Source organism: Ahaetulla prasina, chromosome 16 (genome assembly GCF_028640845.1).
Source record: "Ahaetulla prasina isolate Xishuangbanna chromosome 16, ASM2864084v1, whole genome shotgun sequence".
Lineage (NCBI taxonomy): Eukaryota > Metazoa > Chordata > Lepidosauria > Squamata > Colubridae > Ahaetulla > Ahaetulla prasina.
The window spans coordinates 10244355-10257011 of NC_080554.1; the positions used below are offsets into that span (position 1 = coordinate 10244355).

The following is a 12657-nucleotide window of genomic DNA, read 5'->3' on the forward strand; positions in this document are numbered from 1 at the left end:
TTAATTTTTATACCGCCCTTCTCCTGAAGGACTCAGAGCAGTTAACAGCCAGATAAAAATACAATACAATATACAATAAAACCCATTTAAAAAACTTATTCAATATTGGCCAATTTAAAATTATAAAAGACATGATATAAAACCCCGTTTAAAATCCAATTTAAAACCCATATTATGCCAGTCCGCTGAACAAACGTGGCAAGAAAAGCCGTAAAATGGAACAAAGCTCGCTTAACAGATTTCTCAGCACACAAATTCTGGGCCGAATTGCGGTCGTAAATCGAGGACTACCTGTCATCATCATCATCATCATAATCTTTTAACGATCCCATAATTCCTTGCGGGGTGGAGTCCGGGCAACCGAATGGAGCTAGCAGAGTGTTTTAATGGCCGGATGCTTTTCCTGTTGCCAGTACAGAGTTTTTTTTGGTTTTTTTTTTGTTTACATTTATACCCCGCCCTTCTCCGAAGACTCAGGGCGGCTTACAGTGTATAAGGCAATAGTCTCATTCTATTTGTATATTTTTACAAAGTCAACTTATTGCCCCCCCAACAATCTGGGTCCTCATTTTACCTACCTTATAAAGGATGGAAGGCTGAGTCAACCTTGGGCCGGGCTTGAACCTGCAGTAATTGCAGGCTTCTGTGTTCTTAATAACAGGCCTTACCAGGCTGAGCTATCCGGCCCCTTCTAATTATCTGTTCAGCAGATAATATTCTCAGTGTGCCCAGAGAGAGAAATATCTGCCTCTACCTAGGATCGAACTCACAGCCTCCTGATTGTGAGGCGAGAGCTCCACCTCTAGGCCACCGCTCCACTCCAAGTCAAGGACTACCTGTCCTCAATCAAAATTTGAGCACTTGGCAATTGGATGGGTGTTGATGATGATTGCAGCGTCCCAGAGCCATTTCCAACCTTCCCAGCTGAACAAAATCAATGGGGAAAGCCAGACCTCAATGGTTTGCTTAACAACTGTGGAGGAAAAAAGGTTGCAAAACTGGGTACGGGCTCACTGAACAGCTTCGTTGCTTAGCAGCGGAAATTCTGATTCGCCAGGGTGGTCATAAGTCAAGGACTATACCTCGTTCCATTGCCTCGCCCTGTCCCTCTCGCATTGTTCTCCCTCTCTGACGAGTTTCCGCTCCCCAGCTAGGCTGTGACTTCTTCCCTCCCTCTTGCAGGTTCCAACTCGGCTCCGTTCAGTTCCCACCAGGACGGATCCTCCGTGCAGAGCCAGTTCTCCATTGAGAGCGATTCCGATATGACCGAATCCACGGGGTTGATCCAAGAATATGACGCCTTTGACCCCGAACGCCCCCGTCCTAAGATCGTTTTTGTGATAGGTGAGAAGTTTCAGTCGGAAAAGATCGGGGTGGGTGAGAGGAGCGGATCCTCGCAGGGTTGGACTAGAAGATCTCCCAAGGTCCCTTCCAGTCCCTTGGATTCCGTGAGGCTGACAAGAGGCCCAATTCCACAGGACAAGGTCTGTGTTTGTTTGTGGGCAGAAGGAAATGTCACTCCAGAGGAGGACAATAGAAGGTCATAGAATCATAGGGCTGGAAGGGACCTTGGAGGTCTTTTAGTCCAGGGGTCTCCAACTTTGGCAACTTTAAGACTTGTGGACTTGTGGACTTCAACTCTCAGAGTTCCTCAGCCAGAAAAGCTGGCTGAGGAATTCTGGGAGTTGAAGTCCACAAGTCTTAAAGTTGCTACGGTTGAAGACCCCTGTTCTAGTCCAACCTCCTGTTCAAGGCAGGAGGAGGAGAAGGAAGAGAAGATGGAGAAGGAGGAAGCATAAAAGAAGGAAAAGATGGAGAGGAAGGAGAGGGGGGAAGAGAAGAAGAAGGAGAGGGAGGAAGAGAAGATGGAGAAGGGGGAGGGGAAGGAGAAGGAGAAGGAGAGGGAGGAGAGGAGGAAGAGAAGATGGAGAGGGAGGAGGTGGAGGGAAGAGAAGAAGAAGGAGAAGATGGAGAGGGAGGAGATGGAGGGAGAGGGGAAGGAGGAGGAGAAGGAAGAGAAGGAGAAGATGGAGGAGGAGGAAGTGGAAGTGGAAGAGAAGGAGAAGATGGAGAGGAAGGAGATGGAGGAGGAGGAGAAGATGGAGGAGGATAAGGAAAAGGAGGAGAAGATGGAGGAGGAGGAGAGAAGGAGAAGATGGAGAGGAAGGAGATGGAAGGAGGAGAAGATGAAGGAGTATAAGGAAAAGAAGGAGAAGATGGAGGAGGAGGAAGAGGAAGAGAAGGTGGAGAAGAAGAAGATGGAGAGGAAGGAGATGAAGAGGAAGGAGATGGAGGAGGAGGAGGAAGAGGAAGAGGAAGGAGGAGACGATGGGGAGGAGGAAGAGAAGGTGAGAAGAAGAAGATGGAGAGGAAGGAGATGGAGAGGAAGGAGATGGAGGAGGAGAAGGTGGAGGAGGAAGAGGAAGAGAAGGTGGAGAAGAAGAAGAAGAAGATGGAGAGGAAGGAGATGGAGGGGGAGGGGGAGATGGAGGAGGAGAAGGAAGAGAAGATGGAAGAGTAGAGTAGGAGGATGAGAAGAAGATGGAGAAGAAAGAGTTGGAGGAGATGGAGGAGGAATAGGTCAGACCGTAGGTGGCGTAGTTCTAGGTTGTCCAAGCCTGAAATTTCAAGCCTGGTGGCATAAGGTATTTTGTTGAGAGCAGAGGAGTGGAGGACTCTTCTTGTGAAATACCTCTGGACTCGCTCAATTGTATTAATTGTATCCGATATGCAGTGCGGGTTCCAGGCAGACGAGCTGTATTCGAGAATTGGTCTAGCAAAGGTTTTGTTATAGAATCATAGAGCTGGAAGGGACCTTAGAGATCTTCTAAGACAACTCCCTGCCCAAAAGTGTTGTAGCTATTTTTGTCGTCTTTTTTTTTTTTGGCAATTTAATTGATCATTTTGGAGGAAAGACGGTTCGACAAGAAATAAAAATTCCTGTGGATCTTTTAGCCCAGTCTTTTTCGCAGAGAAGAGTAAGAAGTTGCAGGATTATTAAGAGGGAAGGTTTTGATCCCTGGTCTTCGGAGTACCTTAATGTAGACTGACCCCTTTGACTAATTCTCATCCCAACGCTCGGATGATCCTGCCTCCTCTCGAAATGACCCCTCCCCCACTCTTCTTCCCTCGCAGGGGGTCCCGGGAGTGGGAAGGGGACCCAAAGCCAGAGAATGGCCTCCCACTTCGGCTTCGTCTGCGTCTCCGTCGGAGAAATTCTGCGCGCTCAAATGCTCCGCCGCGCCACCAGCGACAAGAAATGGGAGTTAATTGCCAAGATCATTGCCGACGGAGAGCTGGCCCCGTCGGTAAGCGAAGCGCGCCTTAAAACTGCCATTTCTGACTCACACAGGGTCAAGTCCTCACCTTATGACCACAATGGAGCCCAAACCTTTTAACTAACTTTTTTCTAACCCTTTTTTTTCCCCTAACCCTTTGCTAAGTTTTGCCCATCATACATTTATACTTTCTTGCCACCGTTGTTAAGTGAATCACTGCAGCTGCAAGGTTAGTTGCACAGGCGTTCAGTGGGCCTGGCTTCCCCCTTGACTTTGCGTGTCAGAAGGTCGCAAAAGGGGTGCGGGTCATGTGACCCTGGGACGTAAAGAAGAGTCGGTTGGCAAGCATCCAGATTTCGAGCCTGTGACAGCGAAGATGCTGCAACGGTGGGAAAAACAAGTCATAATTCCCATTTTTTCCGGTGCCTTTGTAACTTTGAACGGTCACTAAACGAATGGTCGTAAGTCCGGGACGACCTGTGTGGTGTGGGATCGTCCTTAGATGTGAATGCAGTTCGACACAAAGGGAAAGAATATTCTGAAGATGGATAAACCACCACTCGTTTTGCTGGCAATTGAGAGATAATTTTACTAGAATGTAGTGGTTTTACACAGGGGTGGGCTTCAAAAATTTTAGCCAGGGGACGCAGGCACAGAATCTGAGGGAAAATTTTTATAAAATGTTTTATAGGTGGCACTTAGATCCTAAGAAACTATCGTGTATGTACCCAGATATGCAAGCAAAATGTTGGAGATGTAATTGTGATGACGCTACATATTTTCATATTTGGTGGACTTGCAAGAAGATTAAGGCTTTTTGGATAAGAATTTGGTGGATTATACAAAACGTTTTGGTAAAGAAGATAAAGTTCCTGCCGCAATTTTTTTTGTTGGGAATTATCACGGACTGTACAGTAATTGAGACTAAATTGATTTTAAATTTAATAACAGCGGCAAGATTACTGATAGGACAATACTGGAAGAAAAAAGAAGTACCTACAATAGAAGAATGGATATTGATTCGGCTGAGATGGCGAAGATATCAGCCTTTTTGAAAGACAATACGCAAGAAAAATACTTAAAGGAATGGGAAAAATGGATTGACTATATTCAACGTAGATATCAGACTAAGAGTTATCAGACTGTTTTTGAATGATTATGATGTATTATTTTTGATTGTTTTCGGGGGAAGTTAGGAATTGATGATTGTAGGGGTATAATTAAGTTGGGACGAAATTTTTTTAGCATATGTTTGTTTTATTTTTAACTATACCTTGTGCTCGTTCCGGGAAGTCGGGGAGGGGTTGTGAAGGAGGGGAGGAGGTGGGGGGAAAGGGGGAGGGAAATTTTCTGTAAAACTTTTTGAATTTAAAAAAAAAAAATTTAGCCAGGGGTTCTTTGGATAGTTGCTGGGTGGGCGTGGCCTAGTCGGCCTCCTGCACTACGACAGGGGGGGGACGGACGTTTTTGTCGTTCAAGGGCTCCGGAGGCTTTTTTTGAGCCTCTGGGAGGGCGAAAACAGCCTCCCCAGGCTCTGGAGCCCCTCTGGACGTAGGCCTGTTTTTCGCCCTCCCCGAGCCTCTGTGCACGCCCTGCACTTACCTGCATCCAAAATGGGCCACATGGGGAATCCTGGGAGGGGAGGGGAGGGATGGGCGGGGCCAGCCAGGAGTGGGATTTGGGGGTTCTCTGAACTGCACAGAATCTTAGCTAGAGGTTCTCCCGAACCCCTGCCAACCCCCAGCAGCCCAGCCCTGGTTTTATATCCACATCTGGGCTTGTTCCTAGCGTACCTCGAAATTTTTGTCTTTCTTCTTAAATCCTAAACGTATATTAAAAAAAAAAAAATACAGATCGTCTTGCAACAGTTCATTTAGTGACCATTCAAAGTTACAATGGGACTAAAAAAAAAAGTGACTTACGACCGTTTTTTTTAATTTATTTGCATTTATATCCCACCCTTCTCCGAAGACTCAGGGCGGCTTACAGTGTGTAAGGCAATAGTCTCATTCTATTTGTATATTTACAAAGTCAACTTATTGCCCCCCCAACAATCTGGGTCCTCATTTTACCTACCTTATAAAGGATGGAAGGCAGAGTCAACCTTGGGCCAGGCTTGAACCTGTAGTAATTGCAGGCTGCTGTGTTCTAATAACAGGCTTCTTACAGCCTGAGCTATCCACGGCCCAGGACCGTTGATCCCGTACGAACTTTGCAGCATTCCCATAATAGGTGATCAAAATGCAGATGCTTGGCAACTGCTTTGTACTTATGACCGCTTCATACTTATGACCGCTTAGTACTTATGACTGCTTCATACTTATGACCTGGGGTCACGTGATCCCCTTTAAGACGTTCTGACAAGCCAACATAACACATAACAACCAGGTTATTAACTTACCAACTGCAGTGATTCACTTAACAGCTGTGGCAGGAAAGGTCGTAAAATGGGGGGGGGGAAATTCACTTAACAAACGTTTCATAGAAATTTGGGGCTCAATTGTGATCATAAGCTGAGAACTATATTTATATAACTTCCCCTCCACAGCTAAGTCTTACGCATTTAAAAATAGGTCTATGCAATTAATGATTTTCTGGTGTGCCACAGAACTACTGCTAAATTCATTCTTGGGTTTTGAATCCAAGATGGTTGTGATCCATTGTACTATTGGAGCAGAGGTGGGTTTCAGCAGGTTCTGACCAGTTCTGAAGAACCGGTAGCGGAAATTTTGAGTAGTTCGGAGAACCGGTAGTAAAAATACTGCCTGCCCCTGCCCCCGTCTATTCTCTGCTTCAGCTGATTGGGAGGAAATGGGGATTTTGCAGTATCCTTCCCCTGGATTGGGGAGGGAATGGAGATGGAGGAGGCCATGTCAGCTCCTCCTCCTCCACCTGGCCTGCCTCTGGGACCTGGAGTGGAGCCAGAGAGGAAGGTCCCGCAGAGGGAAGCCCTGTCGGCTCTTCCCCCTCACTCTCTGAGTCACTCTCAGCCAGGAGACCCGGCTCGGGGGCTGCAGCAGACACAACACCAGGCCTTTGACCCTCTTAGTTGCTCTTCTCTGAACGTTTTCCAAAGATTAATTGGGGGAGAACTTACCTTGCTATGTCTACAAAACACCTCACTGCCATTCCTCCCGAGATCTCTCTTTGCTTTTCAGGAGACGACCATCGAAGAGTTGAAGCAGCAGTTCATCAAGCACCCAGATGCCAAAGGTTTCGTGGTGGATGGATTCCCGCGAGACATTGGCCAGGCCTTCCTGTTTGAGGAGCAGGTGAGACGAAGCTGCCAACACTCAGCACGGAGAGATGGCAGGTTGGTGCCTTCCTTGGAGATCTGAGTGTCAACTCACAAAGCATTCCTACCCTGCTCTTGAGTTGCCATAGGCAAGGGGGATGGAAAACTGACGAAGCAGCCGGCAGCCAAAGACAGGAGTGCATTCCAGACATCTCTTTCTCAAGGCTGTCTCCCAGGGTTACCCACAGCGGCCAGAGGGGAATGGTCTCTATAACCCTCAGAATTGCTCTGTTGGCCAAATGTGATTGATGACACACCCGGGGCGGGGGAGGGGGAAAACAGGGTCATGATTAGGGCTGTAAATTACATGGGGTAAGAGCTAGTTTCATTTGGAAATGTGCCAACATGGAGCGCCTAATAAATAACTGGATTTCTTTTAAAGCTTGGCTCGAGGCTCATGATTTAATTAGGGCATCCGTCGGAACCCTGACACTCAGCTCTTCTCTCCACCTTCTGTCCTTCCAGAACCTTTTCCCTACACCTTTCACCTGATGGTAGTAGGGAGACCAACAGGTGAGGTTGGATTTTTCAGAAAAGAAGAAGTGGACCGAAGAGGGAAAGATGTAGAGGGGGGGGAAAAATAAGGAAGTCCTTGGATTGAAAGCAGACAAGGTAGAATGAGACCAACCCACGGTTGGCTTCTCGCGATCCTATCGCCCATCCTTTGCCTTTGTTAGGTTGGTTCTCCAGACGTTGTGGTGTTCCTGGCTTGCTCAAATCAACAGCTACGGCAACGACTAAAAGAACGGGCTCAGGAACAAGGCCGCTTGGACGACAACCCCCATGGAATTGAGCGCAGGCTGGAGACCTTCAAGCGGAATGCTCAACTGATTGGAAAGTACTACCAGGAGAAGGGAACCTTGGTCCGGGTGAGGACAATGAGGGTGGGAATTCCAGAAGAGGTCTAGGTTTGCTTTTCAATGCCTCGCTTAGTGACACGTCTCCTGAGAACCTCAATTGCTTAGGGAATGGACCAGAAGGCCTGCATGAAGCTGGTTTCTGGGGGACCTAAGCAAGAAAAGTCACCCTTGCTATGTTGCTAGAGAAGAATGGTCCTTCAGCTGAGCAAACAAGACACTTAGAGGCATCCATCACCCTGAAGGTGATAGCCAATATCTTGCCAATTTTCCGTTGTCTCACATTGTCCCAAAGGTGCTTCTTCAAAAGGCGATTGGACTTTGTTTTTTCCCCCTGAAGATGTTTCGCTTCTCATCCAAAGAGCTTCTTCAGTTTTGACAAGTTCTGACAAGTCAAAACATCTTCAAGGAAAAACCAAGAAAGTCCAGCTGCCTTTTGAAAAAACACCTTTGGGATTAACCAGGACCTTGGATGACTGAGGATCTCCTAGGAAATTGTCACACAAGTCTCTTTGGCAGTCAACCATATAACTAAAAGCACTCTTGGTATCTCCAGGGCCTTGTTTGATGCGTTATAGAACCAATTTGGGTCAAATTCAAGTGTCTATGGAGATTCTCAGTCATCCAGGTCATAGCTGTCCCAAAGGCGCTTTTTAGAATAGAATAGAATAGAATAGAATAGAATAGAATAGAATAGAATAGAATAGAATAGAATAGAATAGAATGTGGAATGGAAGAATAGAATAGAATAGAATAGAATAGAATAGAATAGAATAGAATAGAATAGAATAGAATAGAATAGAATAGAATGTGGAATGGAAGAATAGAATAGAATAGAATAGAATAGAATAGAATAGAATAGAATAGAATAGAATAGAATAGAATAGAATGTGGAATGGAAGAATAGAATAGAATAGAATAGAATAGAATAGAATAGAATAGAATAGAATAGAAATTGGAATAGAATAGAATAGAATAGAATAGAATAGAATAGAATAGAATAGAATAGAATAGAATAGGATAGGATAGGATAGGATAAGATAGAATAGAATTCTTTATTGCCCAAGTAATTACTTGTGGACACATAAGGAATTTGTCTTTGGTGCATACGCTCTCAGTGTACATAAAAGAAAAAATACGTTCATCAAGAATCATAAGGCACAACACTTAATGATAGTCAAATAAGCAATCAGGAAACAATCAATATCAATATAAATCGTAAAGATACCAGCAACAAAGTTACAGTCATACAGTCATAAGTGGAAGGAGATGGGTGATGGGAACAATGAGAAGATTAATAGTAGTGCAGATTTAGTAAATAGTTTGACAGTGTTGAGGGAATTATTTGTTTAGCAGAGTGATGGCCTTCGGGAAAAAACTGTTCTTGTGTCTAGTTGTTCTGGTGTGCAGTGCACTATAGTGTCGTTTTGAGGGTAGGAGTTGAAACAGTTTATGTCCCGGATGTGAGGGGTCTATAAGTATTTTCCCAGCCCTCTTTTTGACTCGTGTAGTATACAGGTCCTCAATGGAAGGCAGGTTGGTAGCCACTGTTTTTTTCTGCAGTACTAACTATCCTCTGAAGTCTGTGTCTGTCTTGTTGGGTTGCAGAACCAAATCAGACAGTTATAGAGATGCAATTGACAGGCTCAATCATTCCTCTGTAGAACTGGATCAGCAGCTCCTTGGGCAGTTTGAGCTTCCTGAGTTGGCGCAGAAAGAACAATCTTTGTGGTGCTTTTTTGATGATATTTTTGATGGGACTTTTTGTGTTTTTTTGTGTTTCGCTTCTCATCCAAGAAGCTTCTTCAGCTCTGACTGGATGATGGTGGGGGAATGGAAGGATTTATGCTCCTTGCAAGTCATCTGGTCATTTGCATCCTTTTAGCGAGTTGTTAAATCTTTCCATTATCCCCACCATCATCCAGTCAGAACCGAAGAAGCTCCTTGGATGAGAAGCAAAAACATCTTCAAAGAAAAACCAGAAGGTCCAGTTGCCTCTTGGAAAAAAAGCACCATTGACCCAATGCAAGGTGATGTCTGCTTTGATGGTGATGATGTTGGAATTTCTCCGAAGGGCTTTTAGACCCTGGAAATCCAAAAATAAAGATATTTGCACATGGAGTAGGGAGAGAAGAACAGAAAAGAAGGGTTAGCCCAAGCTGAAAAGATTGATCCCGTATTTTTTGTCCTTTCCAGTTCGAGGCGGACAGAGAAGAAAATGAAATATTTGCTGCCATCAGATCCTGCATTCATCAACGGCTGAAGCCAGAGAGAAAAAGAATTCCAGGTGAGAAGACTATCTGTTTATATCGAGGGACACCCACCGTACCGTACCCAGGAAACAAGGGTGGGTTTCAAAGATTTAAGCAAGGGGATCTCTGCCCGGTTGCTGGGTGGGCGTGGCCATGATGGGCGTGGCCTCATCAGCCTCCTGCACTAGGCTGGGAAATTTATTTTATTTTTATTTATTTATTTATTTGTCACAACAGTATACGTAAGCATAAGCATGAAATAACTAAACGATATATAAGCATATAGGGGACACACGGTGGCTCAGGGGCTAGGACGTTGAGCTTGTCGATCGAAAAGTCGGCAGCTCAGCGGTTCGAATCCCTAGTGCTGCCGCGTAACAGGGTGAGCTGGCGTTACTTGTCCCAGCTTCTGCCAACCTAGCAGTTTCGAAAGCATGTAAAAATGTAAGTAGAAAAAATAGGGACCACCTTTGGTGGGAAGGTAACAGAGTTCCGTGCGCTTTTGGCGTTGAGTCATGCCGGCCACATGACCATGAAGACGTCTTCGGACAGCGCTGGCTCTTCGGCTTTGAAACGGAGATGAGCACCGCCCCCTAGAGTCAGGAACGACTAGCACGTATGTGCGAGGGGAATTTTTACCTTTTTATATAAGCATATATATAAGCATAAGTATAAAAAAAACCTATACAAATTGGATACAATCAAAGGGGACATTGGGACAGGGACGGTAGGCATGCTTGTGCTCTTATGCACACCCCTTACAGACCTCTTAGAAACGGGGTGAGGTCAATAGTAGATAGTCTTTGATTAAAGTTTTGGGGATTTTGGGAAGAGACCACAGAGTTTGGTGGTGCATTCCAGGCATTAACAACTCTGTTACTGAAGTCATATTTTCTGCAGTCAAGATTGGAGCGGTTCACATTAAGCTTAAATCTATTGTGTGGTCGGGTAATGTTGCGATTGAAGCTGAAGTAGTCTTCAACAGGAAGGACATATTAAAATATTTATTTATTTAATTAATTAGATTTTTATACCGCCCTTCTCCTGAAGGACTCGGAGCGGTTTACAGCCAGATAAAACAGAACAACAGAATAAATACAAGATAAGATAATATTTAAAAAACTTATTCAATTTGGCCCAGATTAAAATATATTTAAAACCATAAAACCCACTAAAAATTAAAAACCATATAAAATCTAAAATTCTATGCCAGTCCTGCGCGAATAAATAAATATGTCTTCAGCTCGTGGAAAAGGTTCGAAGGTCAGGAAGTTGGCGGAGTCCTGTGGGAAGTTCATTCCAGAGGATGGGAGCCCCCACAGAGAAGGCCCTTCCCCTGGGGGTCACCAGCCGACATTGCTTGGCGGACGGCACCCTGTGAGAGCGCATGGGTCGGTGGGAGGCAATCGGTAGCAGTAGGCGGTCCCGTAAATAACCCGGCCCTAAGCCATGGAGCGCTAGGATATTTGCACAGACGTTTTGAACCTCAGTTTCTGGGGTTCTTTTTTTCATAATTTCATAGTAACAGAGTTGGAAGGGACCTTGGAGGTCTTCTAGTCCAACCCCCTGCCCAGGCAGGAAACCCTACCCCACTTCAGACAAATGGTTATCCAACATTTTCTTTAAAATTTCCAGTGTTGAAAAATTCACAACTTCTGCAGGCAAGTTGTTCCACTTATTGATTGTTCTAATTGTCAGGAAATTTCTCCTTAGTTCTAAGTTGCTTCTCTCCTTGATGAGTTTCCACCCATTGCTTCTTGTCCTGCCTTCAGGAGCTTTGGAGAATAGCTTGACTCCCTCTTCTTTGGGGCAGCCCCTGAGATACTGGAAGACTCTAGTCCTTCTTTTCACTAAACTAGGCATACCCAGTTCCTGCAACCGTTCATCATACGTTTTAGCCTCCAGTCCCCTAATCATCTCGGTTGCTCTTCTCTGCACTCTTTCTAGAGTCTCAACATTTTCTCTCTAGAAACCCCAGAGAATTGAACCCGTGGCTTTGGACTGCTGGTGGTGACTCTTTCTACTAGAGTTGTGTTGTTTTTCTCATAACTCTTCCAGGCATCTAATTGTCCTGTTTTCTGGCTTTTTTTTTTTTTTTTTGGGTGTGTGTGTTGGTGTGTCTAGATTTGACACTGCACAGTTTCTTCACTCCGTGCCAAGATTCTCCAAAGGAAGACGAGAGACAAGAGCAGGTGAGGTCACCAACCACTGACACAGTCCAGACCTGGTTCTTGGCGTGGCCTCCAAGTTGTCGTTTTCCTGAACTCGGGTCGAATCGGAAGCCCGCTTCCCGGTTTCATCAGACCAGAAGCTGAGACCGACTGGGTGGGAGTTCCTGGTAGGAGAAGGTTGGAGGGGGTCAATGGCTGACATTGACGGACTGCAGGCAATTAACCTGCCTGTTAAGCAAACAGGAATGGAAAGGAAATTACGGGAGAGAGCCAAAAGGCAGAAGCAATGAGCTGCCGGTGGAGAAGGTCAGAGCTACTGGTGGGTTCAGCCAGGGCCCAAAGTGGAGAGGGCATCTCCTTGGTCAGTCTGTCCATTCCCTCTTTTTCTCCCTCCTTCTCTCTTTCTCCCTCCTCTCTCATTTTCTCTTTCTCCCTCCTTCTCCCACGCTTTCTCCCTCCTCTCTCTCTCTCTCCTTCTTACTCCATCCTCTTTTTCTCTTTCTCCCTCCTTCCCTCCTTTCTCCCTCCTCTCTCTCTTTCTCCCTCCCTTTCTCCCTCCTTCCTCATTTTCTCTTTCTCCTTCTCCCACTCTTTCTCCCTCTCTCTCTCTCCCTCCTCCTTCTCCCTCTTTTCTCTCTCTTTTCTCTCCTCCTCTTTCTCCCTCTCTCTTTCTCCTCCTTTCTCCCTCTCTCTCTCTCCCTTTTTCCTCCTTCTTTCTCCCTCCTCCATCTCTACCTCCTCTTTCTCCCTGCTTCTCTTTCTCCCTCTTTTCTCTTTTCTCTCCTCCTTCTCCTCTCTTTCTCC

The 12657-nt window shown here is 45.6% G+C and overlaps 1 protein-coding gene across 2 annotated transcripts in view; it reads left to right on the plus strand.

Moving 5' to 3' along the window:
• Positions 1–12657, plus strand: part of AK1 (adenylate kinase 1) — a 43290-nt gene that overhangs the window by 5352 nt on the left and 25281 nt on the right. For both annotated transcript variants that reach the window (XR_009152306.1, XM_058159409.1), the window contains exons 3-8: positions 1183–1344; positions 3136–3308; positions 6437–6550; positions 7251–7442; positions 9627–9717; positions 11807–11874. Coding sequence is in view for 1 of the 2 variants with exons in the window: in XM_058159409.1 (XP_058015392.1) it covers positions 1183–1344; positions 3136–3308; positions 6437–6550; positions 7251–7442; positions 9627–9717; positions 11807–11874 (800 nt within the window). In the remaining variant the exon portion in view is untranslated. The remainder of the gene's footprint in view (positions 1–1182; positions 1345–3135; positions 3309–6436; positions 6551–7250; positions 7443–9626; positions 9718–11806; positions 11875–12657) is intronic.